Source organism: Haliotis rufescens, unplaced genomic scaffold (assembly GCF_023055435.1).
Source record: "Haliotis rufescens isolate VD_foot unplaced genomic scaffold, xgHalRufe1.0.p SCAF_9, whole genome shotgun sequence".
In the NCBI taxonomy this organism is placed as follows: Eukaryota; Metazoa; Mollusca; class Gastropoda; order Lepetellida; family Haliotidae; genus Haliotis; species Haliotis rufescens.
The window spans coordinates 22,946,276-22,963,633 of record NW_025964383.1 but is presented as its reverse complement, the minus strand read 5'-3'; the positions used below and the strand labels follow the sequence as shown (position 1 = coordinate 22,963,633).

General features: G+C 37.9%; 1 protein-coding gene across 4 annotated transcripts; it reads left to right on the top strand.

The window, feature by feature from the left end:
• The first annotated feature begins 56 nt into the window (after positions 1 to 56).
• Positions 57 to 16,591, top strand: LOC124120884 (AP-1 complex subunit sigma-2). 4 transcript variants are annotated; one of them, XM_046483785.2, is made up of 6 exons: positions 57 to 201; positions 1,512 to 1,690; positions 2,458 to 2,566; positions 4,192 to 4,329; positions 6,502 to 6,558; positions 15,432 to 16,591. In XM_046483785.2, the coding sequence occupies exons 1-5, from the start codon at positions 199 to 201 to the stop codon at positions 6,544 to 6,546; spliced, it is 474 nt and encodes a 157-aa protein (XP_046339741.1). In that variant the 5' UTR covers positions 57 to 198; the 3' UTR covers positions 6,547 to 6,558; positions 15,432 to 16,591. The 4 variants fall into 4 exon arrangements, with proteins under 4 accessions (XP_046339741.1, XP_048246465.1, XP_046339739.1 ...); XM_048390508.1 differs by lacking the exon at positions 15,432 to 16,591 and adding an exon at positions 11,636 to 12,625; XM_046483783.2 differs by lacking the exon at positions 6,502 to 6,558 and having other exon boundaries at positions 58 to 201.
• The last annotated feature ends 767 nt before the right edge of the window (positions 16,592 to 17,358 follow it).

The window sequence follows — 17,358 nt, the reverse complement described above, 5'->3', positions numbered from 1 at the left end:
CCGTTAACATTAACACGCCAAAAGGGATAAGCGATTGCTTCCAATTAAAAATCGTTTTTTTGGTTTGTTTCGTAATTTCAATTTTCACACAATTGATGACGTGTAACACATCCTGAATAATGAGCTGGAAGCTGTGCAAAATGTGATATTTGTCTTTGTATTTTTCTTCGTATATAAGCCCAGAACAGATTTTCAAAAATGGTGAGAACACTAGTTTAAACAATAGTTATATATCTGTCTTTGTCGTATTAATATTTATCTAATTTTGAACTGAGAAGAAGTTGAAATAATCATGTGCTATTTTATGAGGCCATTCCAACCCTAAACATATTTTATACATATTGCCACGCCCATGTATCAATTCATTTCATTGCAATTAAAAATTAAAGGTTTTTTTTGTTGGTGTATACCCACAAAGCAAATACGTAAATAAGTTGAAGGTAAGAATGTTTTCTAGATGGTGACATTTATGGTGTTCCGGTATTGATCCCATAGGGTAGTACTGATATAATATCAGAAAACGTACAACTTGTTATCCATAAAATTGTACGTTTTCATATTTACTCACCAACTTCTAGGATGCCAATCAAACAGTTGTATAACATTATCGTTCGAGACTGTCAGGGTTTGAAGTGAAATTGCTCCATTTAATTTCGACAGCCTGGGTGGAATATGAAGCTATTAGGTCTTACAGTCCCTATGAACATGATTAATAGAAACCTTGATGTTTTATCTTGTCATTATCTGATAATCATATTGTGGTTGTCACACAGAAATATAGTTAAAATATAGTGAACATTCACCCCTGAGCTAGGAGCTATTATTCATTTCAGTCCTTTGGGAAGTTTTATATATTTTAATTACCATAACTCTTTTTTGAAGTTGAACATTGAAATGATAATGTTGTAATTCAGATGTGTGTTTTCCCAGACAGTCATGACAGGACAGTCCCGGACGTTTATCATGGTTATTCCTACACCCCATGCCATACCTTTGTCATTTACAGTTTACAATATACTGAAATTATTCAATCCAAATGGAGTTATTTAACATCAATGTTGAGCTGGGTTTCAAATAGGTGTTCTTTGGCTTCACATGATATACTCTAAGTCCTTCACATACGTTTTCTACGTTCCACAAACTTTGATTGGAGGGTGTCACTCATGAAGTCTTGCTTGACATAGTATATCAAAGAAGTTGTTATTGATAAGTTGTATCTACTTTGTCATCCGTCAGCTTCTAAGAAATGCGGGGTGGTCGGGTAGCCTACTGGTTAAAGCGTTCACTCGTCACGCTGAAGATCCGGGTTCGATTCCCGGCATGGGTACAATGTGTGAAGCCCATTTCTGGGGTCCTCTGCCGTGATATAGCTGGAATATTGCTAAAAGCGGCGTAAAACCATACTCACTCACTCGCTCACTCTAAGAAATGCCTAGTAAAGTAGTACTTTATCATTCCACTTAGAAGCAATGTAATGTTGGTCGTTTATGTTGTTATTTCTTTAATTTCAGATGCAGTTTATGCTTCTGTTTAGCCGGCAAGGCAAACTCCGGCTACAGAAGTGGTATGTTGCCAACACAGACAAGACGAAGAAGAAGATCACACGAGAATTAGTCACAATGGTCTTAGCCAGGAAACCAAAGATGTGCAGCTTTCTTGAATGGAAAGATCTTAAAATTGTTTATAAAAGGTCAAGCTTTATTTTCTGTTGTCTGATCTATATGTAACATTGCTAAACAAGGACACAATTTCCCTGTCATGAAGTTATTGTTAGCCAGTTTTCTCAGGTCTACATGCTTAACCAACACAACACAGTTTCCCCAAGTAGTGACTCCCACAGGTTCAGGAAATTCAGGAAATTCAGTTATAATTTGTATGATTTTCCTCAGCAATTGAATACATTTACAAAATTATGTGATGGTACAGTGATGGTACAAGACAGCAGTGGTCGATACGACGAACACCCAGTAATTTGAGTGTGCCACTGAAATTTACGAACGCCTTGAAATCTGGTCGTAAGCCTTCGTTAAAGTATGTGAATTAGGGCTAAGACTCGTATACTAAATATAGAACATATTTCTGTATACTTCATGTCATGAACTTGATGAAGTTTGCTGCTATCGTATTTAAATCAAGAGACTCACCAAGTCTCAAGGGGCGGTCGGGTAGCCTAGTGGTTAAAGCGTTCGCTCATCACGCCGAAGACCTGGGTTTGATTCCCGACATGGGTACAATGTGTGAAGCTCATTTCTGGTGTCCCCTGCCGTGATGTTGCTGGGATATTGCTAAAAACTGCGAAAAACCATACTCACTCACTCACTCACCAAGTCTCAAACCTACAACATTGGTGTAATAACATGGACCCTTTGACATAGTTACATGTTCATGCTAAATTTTGAAAAATGTAGGTCAATGAATTGTCATAAATGACACACTATCATTTTATTTTGTCTGCAGATACGCCAGTTTGTACTTCTGCTGTGCTATCGAACCTGAGGATAATGAGCTGCTTACATTAGAAATCATCCACAGATATGTTGAACTATTGGATAAATACTTCGGAAGTGTGAGTAATTTCCATAAATGTTATATACTATTTTTCTTAAAGCAACAGCTTTTACCTCATGAAGATCTGAGCTAGAATTGGTCTTCAGCAACCCAAGCTTGAAGTAAGAGGTGACGAATGAGATCATTTGATCAGGCTTGCTGACTTGTGTGATTGCATGTCATTGCATCCCAATTGCATAGATCAATGCTCATGATGTCAATCACTGGATTGTCTGGTCCAGACTCAATTTACAGACTGCAGTAATATAGCTGGAAAATTGCTGAGTGTGGCGTTAAACTACAAACTACAGCTTCTGAATGCCACTTAAACATGTGATAGAAAGCATTATGTTATTAGGTAATGCAACATTCTAGAGTAGATGTTTGTGAAATCAAAAGTGAAGTTTGGATTCCAGGGTTATAGCTAGGTCCCCCAGTTCTTCATGTCATAAGAGTCAAATGTGGGAAACATGTATTAACCATGAGTGATCTGCGTATCTTTCCACAAATAGGTCTTAAGCAGCTTTACTCCCAAACTTAATCATGTTTATTCTGACAATCATGGCACAAAGATCTCTTTGTGACATAGTGAGCCCTGTGGAATTCTTACAGGCTGACTTAATTTAATTTGGGCATTTGATCTTGTTAATTAGAAAACATTCACTCCAACTTATTATGTCCTTCCCCCTGTGGGGATTCCGGGTTTGAAATAGTCCCCAGGAACCGGTGCTGGTCATAAGAGGCGACTTGGATCGTGGGGGGGGGGGGGGGGGGGGGGGGGTCAACCTCAGTGACTTGGCTGATAGGGCCTCATCTTACCCTGACGGCATAGATCGGTGTTCACAATATCAGTCACTGGAATGTCTGGTTCAGACTACATTATTAACAGGCTGCACTCATATAGCTGTAATATTGCTGAATGTGGTGTAGATCGGATAGAATAGGTGTTCTGCAACCCATGCTTGCCGTAAAGGGCGACTGTGCTTGTCATAAGAAGCGACTAATGGGATCAGGTGGTCAGCTCGCTGACTTGGTTGATGCATGTCATTGATCCCAATTGCGTGGATCGATGCTCATGATATCAATCACTGGATCTGGTCCAGACTCGATTATTTACAGACAGTTGTCATACAGCTGGAATATTGCATTAAACAACAAACAAACAAACAAATGTGGTATTAAACAACAAACAAAATACTTTTCTACTCTTGATAGAGATAAGCATATGACATTCTTTTTAAATATACACTTACATCTTATGAGAATTGGGGGCACGGGTGGCCCAGTCGTCTGAGGCGCCGCGATTCACTGTGCAGAGTTGCGTCCCTTAGACACGCCAGAAACCTATGCTTGTGGGTTCGAATCCCGGTTCGCCCTGATTATGTTTCTAGGTTTGTCAGCACCATACCCGTGCTCGTGGGTTTCACCGAAGTGGTAAACGTCTGAGACCTGCATCACTTCCGGCTTTCCTCCCACATTAAGCTGACATGCCGTGATATAACTGGAATACTGTTAAAAGCAGCGTAAAACCCAACTCACTCACTCTCTCACTCTTATGAGAATCAGTTTTGTGTATCTTGAAAAAAAATAAAAATATCCCTACCAAAACTGGAGTAGTATATTATGTCCACCTTTGCTCCTCAGGTCTGTGAGCTAGACATTATCTTCAACTTCGAGAAGGCTTACTTCATGTTAGACGAGTTCCTACTGGGCGGGGAGGTGCAAGAAACGAGCAAGAAGAATGTACTCAAGGCCATAGCTGCACAGGACCTGTTACAAGAGGTGAGACTATCTTGCAGGGTACTTGAATGTCTCCAGTCACAATCACAGTATACCCATGTCCATCTGAGGATGGAAACACAAATGAAGCAGTTCCTGAATCATAGTAGAGCATGATGGATCTAGGAGGTATATTACTACCAGTTAATGTTATTTTTAATTGTAAAGAACTATTTTTCAAAACACAAATGGATTTTTATTACATTTTGTTAAGTTTTTAGGAAAAGCAGTGATGCTGGTCTTATGTTGTAAGGGTTATTTATAAGATCAAGAGAGATTGTTTGCGAGACATGATACAAACGTTTATCACTGTATTAACAGGGTATGAAACTCCCAAAAATTTCAGCCAGAGCACAGGACTGGCTAGCTGAAATACTTGCCAGCCCTGACCAAAACCTGCCTGCCCACTATAATCATATGTTTCTCAGGATAATTAAATTTAAAATATGAAAACTGATTGCTTGTAACATAAGCGCATTGCTAATGTTAGGTTGTCTAAAAGCTAACGGGGTTTCTTTTTGGTTTCATTTTATCATTCATCTTTCCATGTTAATTAATGCTTATCATCGCGAAATATTAAGAATATTTTCACCTATGAAATATAACCCGACCGTCGGGCAGGGGGATTTGAAAATCTGTTAGCCCGAGGTGAAATCAACCCGTCTCGGACGGTCGGGCAGGCAGGTATTTCAAACGCTGGTATTAAGTGTTCTTATGGGTCCTGGTTAAGTCTGTTTCCTGCCTCCTGTGGACATTGGTGTATTGTATGTTGACACTAAAACATGTTTGTTCTTGCTTTATCTTAGAGCTTTGAGGCATGTCCGACCTGAACTCTCTTCACCTTTTCTCCTTTCTACTGGAATAATTGCATTTTCTACTTGCAAAAAAATCTAAATGAAAGAAATATTTAGATGGGGTTAAACATAACATGATGAGACTTTTACCAAACTTAATTTCAGACTACTTCTTGATCATGTTCGTTCCTGTTAAGAAAGTCATTGAATCAGAAACATCCTTGTCATTGTCTAAATACTTTTCTTACGTATGAAAGCAAGATACTGCATTTGTTTTTCGTAGCGTGGCAAGGGTTCATCGTTATTAACCTTGGAATTGATGCTTCGTGTTCTGCTAACTTAATTTAGATGAATACTAACCAACACATTCTAACTGCATGTATGTTAAGGAACTGTCTTGTCAAACATGTTAAGCAAGCCGCATCATGTCACCATCTATAATTAGAGTACCCACAATGCACTGGAAGGTTTGTTGTCATGGTTACATAAGAAACACAAGCTGTTAGTTTCAGCATCGTCTATCCTCGGACCCAGAGCATGCTGGGAAAAGCTACGGCTGTTTTGTTTAAGCACTTTTAGCATGTTGAGAGGAGTTTGAACTTTTCAGATTGGAACTATCCGGAACAAACGTGGTTTCCTTTTGTTTATCCTATTTCTTCTTTACTTTGATTCCTTTGATGACTGACGTCATTTCTCATCTTCATCATGTTTTCCTGTGATGAATGTTATTTGCACATTTTCATTTCTTTTGGAATGTTCAGTTTACTTTACAGTTTTGAAGAGTTAACAATAACGATTGTAAATCATAAGCTGATGAATATGGTGAACAGTTGCCATGGTTACTGTCATGTGACAATTTAAGGAGAAATTTGACCATACCAGCAATGTCCAAAGTAAAGTCTTTTATATTTGATTTTAAATTTCTTTTGTTATGCATTTTTGAGTGTTCAAATTTGTAGTAAGTATGGTATCAGTTTGGAACTTTGAAGTGGCTTTCTTCTAAACATGGTTGAACTATTAGTGCACTTTTGGTTGTTTACGTAGCATGCCACAAGTGTGAAAACAGATATACTAACTTCGATTTTTATATTACACGTGCACATATTGTCTAATAGATGCAGCAATGTAACCTTTTGATGAAACGTTCTGAATCCATGCATGAGATTTTCGTTTACATTTCCCCTCATATAGAAGAGTATTTGTTTATGTGAGGAGATGGATGATTTATAATCCTGTAAGTGTAAGTCTTGTATTCTACTTGTTTTGCAGTATCCAGAACACTTTAATGGCCTCTATAAGAGGACTATTTCATCTTTTCCTAAATGTCTATCCCTACTCTCATATATATCCATTGAATGTTAATGGTTGTTTTGATTTGAAGGACGAAGCGATAGAAACTGCGCTTAAAGAATATGGATTAACATAATCCACTTCACAGGTTAGCCCTTAATCCTCATCGCAGCGCTGCTCAGTCGACAGGCTTCGGAGATTCATGTCGTAGTTGTCTCCCTTGTCATGGCAGGCTTTTGTTTCACATGTCAATGTCACTAACTGACACAGGTGTGTAGATGGAACTACAGTCGTTACTGAAGTGGTTTTAGTAAGAGTTACTGTTTCTTAGGCTACCCAATTTGTCCTAGCTCCTGTAATGTTATATTGTTTGACACATCAGATGTCCGAGGATTAAGTTCGCGAAAAGATCGTCCGCCTTAAGTTATTGTATTACGTAACCTGCCTCATCTTACCCATATCTTGTTAATATCGCAAGTAAGGCATTCGTGAATAACAAACAAAACGGAATTTTAAATTCAGTAATGAATGTTTGCTAACTGCCTTCTAATTACAAAAGAAACAAAATCCCATTCTTGTGACATATTGTTTATATGTGATATTTGTTACCATATGTTACCATGGTTACATCTGGATTGAAAAACTTGCCATACTCTTCAGGGTCTTGACATGCTTGAGGATTCACAAAAACAATTGGATGTTAGAGTTAGAGGCTGTTAATAAAATAGACCACAATTTTGTGTTAAAATAATTGTTCAATGTCTGCAATTATCATGATTTCAAAGTAATTTGTCACTTCACAGAACAGAACAATTGGGAGAATCAACAAGATTGATTAACATTGATGAACGTCTCTTTCATCCCAAACTTTGGAAATAAAAATATCCATCACAGCTTATCATCAGCGACTGAGCCATACTCGTGTAAATAAGACATGGAATAGAGTTGGGTTTAAACTGTTCCTGTGTTTCTTTGTGGATCTTGTAATTGGGGAATTCAAAGTCATGTAATATGTATCATGTATTTAAATACGGTATTCGATGTAATAAGTGCCCAGGGCGCTCTCAAAATTAGAAATAGGGGGCTCTTATTAGAATATAATTTTGGTGAGATTAAAAACGAGGTTGAAAGATTGTAAGTTTTGTGGTCAGCCTGAAATGATATAAAAGAAGAATATGTGTGTATTATACACGATAGATATATTTTCGAGAATTTAATTGCCCATATAACAAACGAGTGCGTATTACACACGAATAGATAAGTCTTGTGTTCACTGATCAATCGGAAAGGGTGCTACCTGGGATTGTTCACTGGCCAATATATTAGCAAATAACGCAGTGGGCGCTTATTAGAGCGGGGCGCTTATTACGTCGAATACAATATGTGTGGCATGAAAAATGAAAAACTTTCCTGTAGCTCCTCAATGTTATTTTATCATATGGTGTATCATTTCACATATACTACGTGTTAAAATAATTTATAATTCATGGTCCATTATTTGTCCCGGTGATCCTTCCACAGGTATTAAATGAAGTAATTCCTGAATATATCCCCTGCAATACATAAAACTGTAATGTTTGTGACACTGACAAGTGAAATGAACAGCTTGCCATGGATGACAACAGTTGTTTACCGATGTGTGATCTCTTGCTTTGAGAATGTTGGAATGACTACCACTTCTACGTTATTAGCCAGTCTAGTGCATACTATCTCTCAGTCACCGAATGGGCCAACAGTTTGCATTCTGTGTGAATGTGTTTGGAAGTGTTCTGTTGTGTTTGTCACTGATTTCCATATCGGTCGTGCATCTTCCTCTAATGTGAATGCTGTTCTGTCTATCATGGCTACAAGTTACGCTATATAAATTTAAGCACCATCTTCTATCTGAATACGACTGGGGGGAATCGGATGGCTGAGTGGGATCTGTTCACTTCACAAATTGTTATCTTCTTTTATGGTCACATTAGGCTTAGGAAAAGTTGTGGTGTCAATATTATGGTAACAAGACCAGACCAGAATTGCAACGTGTGCAAAGCTACTTTAATATTTCAAAAGTAAATTAAAAATATGCTAAGTTTGAGTCTTCCACTGCATTCTAGGAGTAAGGTTAGGTAATTTATGAGTATGGCATTAATGTAAAAACATCTTTATCTACAGCTAGAACTTTAAATTTGAAGTTAATATGATCTCTACTCTTATATTATTAAATGCAGGATTCGCTCTAGGAAGTTTCTGACATGGGCCCTTTATGTGAAAATTTTCAAATATTCCAGAGGTACGCCCATACAGAATAATGTTAAAATGCCCCATTGTATTTGAAAATTTAGGCGCTAAAAGCACAAGGCCCCACCCTAGAATTATCCCTGTAAATGTATCAAGTCCTCTGTTTGTTCAGAGCTGGACATGTATTGTAGAATACACTAACATTTTCAAACTCATATCCTTAATATTCTTACACATCATAATTGACCTATTGATCTCATGCATCCCAACTGATTGTGAAGATTTACCAGAATAGCATCCTTCATCTACTGCTAGTACTATAGTCTGATAGTAATGGGTTGGAATCCAAAATATCCCAGTTATGATTCTTGGTCAATCAAGACCACACCTGAACTCTCATGTTCCACATCCCTTGGGCACGCCAGAAACCTTTGATTGTGGGTTTGAATCCCGGTTCGCCCTGATTATGTTTCTAGGTTTGTCAGCATCATACCCGTGCTTGTGGGTTTCACCGATGTGGTAAATGTCTGAGGCCTGCATCACTTTGGGCTTTCCTCCCACATTAAGCTGACATGCCACGGTATAACTGGAATACTGTTAAAAGCGGCGTTAACCCAAACTCGCTCACTCACTCACTCACTCACTCGCTCACTCATGTTCCACAAAAGTGGTAACGGTCTGTGACCACGTCAGTTCGGTCTGTCCTCCCTCTGTAGTTTGCATGGTGTGATTTACTAAAATACTTTCAAATTTGCTCCAAGTCCTGACAACCTCACTGACAGTGTAAGCTTTTTTTTCCATTGTTATTGTGGACAATGTATTCCTGAGTTGGGTCGGGGGCGATATGAAGAGATTACATACAGATTGGTGTGGAAGTTGGGTCGGGGTGATATGAAGAGATTACATACAGATTGGTCTTGTAGTTGGTCATTGGGCAATTATGAAGAGATTACTTACAGTAGTTACGAATTCGTCTGGAAGTTGGTTGGTGTGCAACTATGACGAGATTTCTTACAGAATGGTCTCGTAGTTGGTAAGGATTAGTCCAGAAGTTTGTCAGGGGTTGCTTATTAGAGCAGTGTGGTTAATTCTGTGATTACTGTATTTTGTCGACTCATATTGGCTGAGAGGTTAAGAAATATCTGAAGCAAGAAACCAAATTGGTCTGGCCAGCAAAAAATGTAGACAGTAAAACTTTAAAAGATGGGATATATAACAACTGAATTGGCATTTTCTTTCACACTATGGTTTACTATGTACTGATATGCACGACCACACATAAGGTGGAGTATATATATATATATATATATATATAACATATCTGATAGAGAACCACAGTAACAGACCCAACAGTAGATGTATTATATCTACCAACCTGTCATCAGATATATGTAGAACTAATGCATTATATATCATATCAACATCTGCGGTACATTTTAATTATAATATCCTACATATCTTTATCCGTGCTCTGTCAATCAGTCCATTCACTTCCTAGTCACACTTACCTTGAAAACTAGAAAATTGCTCTTTTGCTGAGATGTTCTTTTGAAAAATATGAATTTCAGAGAGTATGTTTTATTGACATGGCGACAATAGCATTGACAAATAATAAGATAAATAAGTTTCTGGTCTTCCTGCCCTCATAACTTTGTCAGATAATATATAAAGAAATGCGTCTGAAGAACAAAACTGGCAAGGGATATGTGACTAATCTCCTTGTATAACTAGAATATGTACACTTACTAAACACTGTACACTTACGTAATTCACTTACCATAAAAACTATATATGGATGACAAAGCAATCATGTAATATTATATCTGTGAAAGACATAAAAGTTAAAGTGTTTGACATTGTGCCAGTACATTATCAGCTGATCATAGTAGAGTATCTTGTTGTCATGTACCGTATGGTTAAGTAGTTAAGTCTGTTTACTTTCTATGTTGTGTGTATGGTCAGTGCTCTTTGACCTTGTCTTCTGGTAGTCATGGTGATGGTGACCCCTAGGTAGGCTGGTTAGAGAAGCACCTGTTTGTTTTGTTTCAGGCCGTGCCTGTCACTGTTAGAACTTTGAATATGTCTTCCAAGGCTGGAGCTGGGAATGCAGCAGTCAGTGTAACACACTGTAGTTAGGGCTGTGATGACTCAATGAAGTATACTTTGTCATACAAGCATTGTGTGGTGAAGTCATGCATCAGTACAAGATATGTGGGTACCATATTCGACGTAATAAGCACCAAGGGAGCTCTCAAAATTAGAAATAGGGGGCTCTTATTAGAATATAATTTTGTTGAGATAAAAAACAGGGTTGAACAACTGTTGAAAGATTGTTAATTTTGAGGTTTATACTGACAGCCTGAAATGATATAAAAGAAGATTCTGTGCGTATTCTACACGATAGATATATTTTCGAGAATTTAACTGCCCATAATTAAGGGTGCATATATCAAACGAGTGCTTATTATACACGAATGAATAAGTCTTGTGTACATTGATCAATCGGAAGGGGTGCTAATTGGGATTGTTCTCTAGCCAATGTATCAGCAAATATCGCCCTGGGCGCTTATTAGAACGGGGCGCTTATTACGTCGAATATGGTACATGTCAGGATTGCTTACCATATATGATGACTGGTATGCTTATGGTTACTTAATTAGAGAAGTGTTGAGTTTTTATGTGTTTTGGATTGCAACCTAACTTTCAAAATCTGTATCATATCACGAAAGTATGCATTATGACAGCCCTAACTGTAGCTATAATGCCATGTTCAGAAATGTCTCCAGGTAAAACGTGTCTAAACTTGCAGATATTTAGAAATAATGTCTTTTGCTGATGTTTCTGATCAGTTTCCTTCCTCTGGTTTGGATTGGAGAGACAACAAAGTTCTGACAATGACAAGCAAGTCATCCTCACTCTCATTCCTCAAGACAGGGCTTAGTTTAGTTAGATAATTATTTCTGTTGCCATGGATACTTAACAAATCCAAACTCCTTTCTCAGGAGGAGACCCCACAAGGATTCTTCGAAGATCACGGATTAGGATGATTGCTCACAGATTTGCTTCCTAGTCATGTGACCATCAGATGTGATCACATGACCCAATCACATGACACTCATGACCACTGCTATTTCGTGTATTGGACGCCGTCTACGTCAGTTTACAGTCAAATGGTTGTTTTGTATTTAACATACATATGTTTAATTTTTTTTACTAGATGCACTGAATTCCATGACGAAATGATGAACATTTCTAACACAAACGTTGACATTATTTTCCATGCACGTTGGCAAGTTTTATGTTTGGGGATATGACGGTATTCATTTACAAGCTTAGGTTGTGAATTACGTAGCAGCATTGTTGGATTTTGTTTAGTGTGTTGCACTGTATGGTAGGGTGTGCAGATCTCATAAATGGCAATAGGATTTATGACACATCTGGTAATATAGGATGTTGTAACTATGTAAGCAGACGGTTCAATTCACAGGCTTCCAAACTAGCTAGTACCCGGTATCGTTGTATATCCATTAAGATAACATGAGTCTTATGTCACTGAGATACAAAGATAATACTTTCTCTACCTTGATCATGTTGATCTCAAGTCAAATTGTGTCGTCTATTCTGTAGGGTGTTGTTCTGGACAATTAGAGCCTGTTTCAGTCATGTCATGAACTGGTTAAAATAACTGATAACAGTTCACAAGTATTTGCAAAAATGCCAGTTTAACTGAAATGTTATGAACTTAAGTCTCTTTTGAACATTCAGCTTATGATTTCCTTCTTTAGGTGCAAGTAAGCCCTTTCAGATTATATTGATCAGAACCTTCACGTATTAAATTTTGTCAGGTGGTTTATGTTATTCTCGGAGTAAATAAGGATGAAATCAAAGTGAGTGCACAAACAGAATGCTTATCACTGAACAAGTCACTGTCAGTATGAACTCATGCTTGTAAATTTGTATGGACAATTTAGCATAATAAACTTCTGTATGTATCTATGTGTTGTGTGTTTCTTTAAGGAAGATATTGGGAAAGGCTGGATAGTCTCAGAGTGGGAGATCTTTGCTTTTCTCAATAGAAATTTCAAATGAAAATAATTGCTCGCTTGTGCAATAATGTTGCAAAGTCAGATTTACAGTTGTTTTAATGGGAAAACATTCCAAATTATTAATTTAATTTGCTGTCCTGTGTGATATCAAAAGTTGACAAAATAGGTCATGAAAGAATCCATCTTTAAAGTTTTCACACAAAGTGAAGCAGTGCAAGCACTGCCTGAAACCAGTCTGTTGGTCTCTTGTGATCAATAGTGCATGTCAACGAATGAGGGTGTGTGGACATGGTTAATGTTTGCAGTCTGTGAAATAAGGGACAAAAGATATTTCTGTGTTAGAATATTCCAAAAATACTTAGATCCAAAAAAACAAATGTAAATCTGATGTTGCAGCTTAATGTGAGGAAGATTTTCACCGATATCATGTCAGTTTTTGAGATGATATCAAATGATCTGACACAACAGCTTCTGAAATATTCTGAATCTGCCTTGATTGTTCAGTGTATTACATTTCCATTTTGTTAAGATATTATACACTGGACATTTGAGGAGGATTCTGAATGTATAATATCTGCAATGTTGGGCATTACTCCTGCATAGGAAGAATGGAGGAACTCGGAACCTTCTTGGCTGCTGCGTTACCCCTGACAACTGATGATGTGAGTGATAATGACGTCATGGTGTCAACAGTTCAGTCTTAACATATGCATCACTTCCCCATTCTTCAGAACTGTGTTTGGTTCATTCCTATCGGTGTCATCACTCTTTTCCCTTTTTACAGATAATCAAGACTTACTACACTCTGGCTTTGATATTTTATACTGTTCTGAAGTTGTCGTACTTGCCATGGCTGGATATTAATCTACAATTCACTGAGCTTTTCAATAACTATGTAGATTAGTGAGGCATTTTGGCTACCAAGGGATTAACTGAGATAATCTTGACGCTTCATTCTCTAGAATTTAATTTTTTGCATAACAGTTTAATGAACCTGTATTCCTTATTTTCTAAGAGCTTTTTGTCAAAATTATGTTTATTCATTGGAAAAATGTCAACGCAATATTTGTTATGTATGGTATGAAGAGGCCTGTTGGAGCTGAAAGCTTATATTTTTATTGATGCATATATATTTAATTAGTGACACTGTCAAGTATTAGTTGTGAGGTTACTGTTGAGTGACTTGACATGCTGTCTGAAAAAGGTTTATTTGAATTTTCACATATCATGCATATGAGAAGGTAGATAAACGTCAAGGTCTGTCAATCTGTTGTTTGCATTTCAGAATTGATTCAACTTAATGGTTTAGGTAATCCCATCACTAGATGTATGCAAGTTTATGTAACTAAGTCATTGTGGACCCCCAAATATTGTCTGTGTTACGATATTCAGTGGGGCTTTTTTGAAATCCTACGTTCCCATGAATTCAGAACCACATACACAGATATCTGCCACCCTTCACATGTATGCCAGCCTGATTGTCTGTGACAAAACCCTGAAATACATGTCATCCACAGCTATGGTTAATGTGACATAAAGCTGGACACATGTGACTTGAAGCTGGACACATGTGACTTGAAGCTGGACACATGTGACTTGAAGCTGGACACATGTGATTTGAAGCTGGACACATGTGACTTGAAGCAGGACACATGTGACATGCAGCAGGAGACATGTGACTTGAAGCTGGACACATGTGACTATGGTTTATGTGACATGAAGCAGGACACATGTGACATGCAGCAGGAGACATGTGACTTGAAGCTGGACACATGTGACTATGGTTTATGTGACATGAAGCAGGACACATGACTTGAAGCTGGACACACGTGACATGAAGCTGGACACACGTGACATGCAGCAGGAGACATGTGACATGAAGCTGGACACATGTGACATGAAGCAGGACACATGTGACATGAAGCTGGACACATGTGACATGAAGCCTGACACATGTGACTATGGTTTATGTGACATGAAGCAGGGCAGGTGACTTGAAGCTGGACACGTAACATGAAGCCTGACACACGCGACATGCAGCAGGAGACATGTGACATGAAGCAGGACACATGTGACATTCAGCAGGACACATGTGACATGAAGCTGGACACATGTGATGTACATGTTGTACACAGTTGGAATACATGTGACCAAAAGCAGGATATATCTGATTTATAACACCCCAGCATCCCTGATCTTTCATATCACACACATACACAACCAGAGCATGCCCCTGTGTACTAACAACTGCATGGGTTACTAACCAGGTGGACTTAGCATGTCAATACCATACCACATCAGTATATAGTAATGCCCTGTCTGAGGAATGGAGAGATTTGAAATGAGCAATGCTTTGCCCCTGTCTTTATTGTCTCTTGTGCTTTATGCTGGAGTGCATGAAATCTGCATGTTTGTCTGTATATCAAACTGTCATGACTGTGGAGAAACCTTGATGTCCCAAGATAATTTGTTGACCAGTTGAACTAGAGTAAGCTGTTTTTGTTAAGATCTATACTCTTTTATATAATTTCCAGTTATTGAAATATATTAAGGCTTAACTTTTCAGTATTTCAGAATTCATCAGCATGAGTGTTCTAGTAGTAGTACTTGACAAAGTTGAAATTCAAATACTATCATCCATTTGCTTTGACTTAATGCATTATCATTTCTAGGGATCTAGTTTAATGTGCTTTGTGCTTTATTTTGATTTGGCGTGTTTTGTCGCTCATTTCTGTCTCTCCGTTCCCGACAGGAAACTGAAGAACCGAAGAGTATTCTCGAGGAGATGGGATTTACTGTTCCAAGTTAGTGTGCGTCCTTTGTATTGCTGTCGTCATGGTGATACCTCCTTGTTGCCACGGTGATCACACCTGCCTCATGTGCCTACTTTCATGATATATCTCCAAGGCTGAGTGTAAAAACATTGTCAGTTTTCATTTGTTTTGACAAATCAGTGTCAATAAGATAATAATCATTTTAGTGATACAAGACTACACGAAAAAAAATCAAACTGATTAGATAGACAGACATATTAAGTTGGTTGTTTTCTTTTCAACTGAATCATTAATTAGTTTAATGATGTAACTGCTGATAGATCATCTCAATGATGTAGTCCTTTTGGCATGGTGTAGATGCTAAAAGGAACTAGAGTTTAAGTGTGAATGTGATTAGTGATTAGCTGTTGATTAGGAACATGATGGTAGTTTATGAGTAAGCTATCCTGATTCTCTTCATTCATGTTCACTGATTTTGGTTGATGCATGTCATCGATCCCAATTGCGTTCATGGATGCTCATGATATCAATCACTGGATTGTCTGGTCCAGACTCGATAATTTACAGACCGCTGTCATATAGCTGGAATATTGCTGAGTGCGGCGTTAAACAACCAACCAACCAACTTTATCCATGCTGCCATGGTTACTTTTGATTGTATATTTCCTAATATATGTCCTTATGCATTTATAGAGTTGAAGATCTTAGAAAACAATGGTTGGAATGTCATCCACATGTTTGTCTGCATCCTGTAATCTCTGCTTCTCATTGTTCTTGTCATACTGAAGGTGAAGGTCATTAAGAAAAACATTCCAACCTGTTTGAACACTTAAATTGAGACATGTCCATTCATTCCAATGTGAAAGTTGTTAACTAGCCAATCTATGTGACCAAATGTGGAAGTGCTGTTTGATTTGATGGTGTTGTGATGTAATGAATTTAACGAAGCATTGAATAGCCTGTTGTTTGGCAGAATGTTGGATCCTCTTGCCTTCGAAAATCCAGTGTGTTATCAGTGTTCGAAATACCTGCCTGCCCGACCGTCCGAGACGGGTTGATTTCAACTCGGGCTGCCAGATTTTCAAATCCCCCTGCCCGACGGTCGGGTTATATTTCATATGTAAAAATATTCTAAATATTTCCGGATGATAAGCATTATTTACATAATGTATTCTAGGATATTAAATACAAATCTAACCTAAAAAGTGTTTGCTATTTCTTTTCTTGCATTACGTCATGTTCAATGAATTCGATTTAAAGTTTTAATTAAATTATCCTGAGAAACATATGATTATAGTGGGCAGGCAGGTTTTGGTCAGGGCTGGCAAGTATTTCAGCTAGCCAGTCCTGTAGTCTTGCTGAAATATTTTGGAGTTTCATACCCTGGTGTTTTGTCTCCAGTCTAGTGTGATCAGTTCAGCCCATTAGCTATTGAGCCCATGTCATGTACCTTCAGAAATACAACTTGAAGTCCCGGTAGTTTAAGGGCTTACTTTTCCTCATCTTCAAACTCATCTTATCCAGCTAATAGTTTATTATTACTTTTGAAGTAGATCTATGCCTTGCTTTGATTCAGAAGAGTACTGTAGTCGCTGTAATGAACACCCTGGGCACTTTGTAAATTGACTTATTAAAACCATACACATCGAGATACATTTTTTGTCAGAGCTCAAGTAGTAGTGAACAAACACAGTTCAAAATCATTGAAATGAAAACCTTTTTTGGTTAGTAGCCAGCTGTAGACATTCCACACTGCTGTTTTATGCAAAGAAAATCTGTAATATATTCAAGAAAATACAGACTGTCCTGTAAATTAAATTTTCTGTCTGCGTAGGGGGCGCTTATAAAGGTTATGTCCAGATTGGTCTAGAAGGTGGGGGGGTGGCAGATTGGTCTAGAAGGTGG

What these genes read in the sequence shown, in the direction of transcription:
- LOC124120884 (XM_046483783.2), top strand. An exon ending in CTTAAAATTGTTTATAAAAG is followed by an intron (nt 1,691 to 2,457) that starts GTCAAGCTTTAT and finishes TTTTGTCTGCAG; the next exon opens with ATACGCCAGTTTGTACTTCT. An exon ending in TGGATAAATACTTCGGAAGT is followed by an intron (nt 2,567 to 4,191) that starts GTGAGTAATTTC and finishes TTTGCTCCTCAG; the next exon opens with GTCTGTGAGCTAGACATTAT.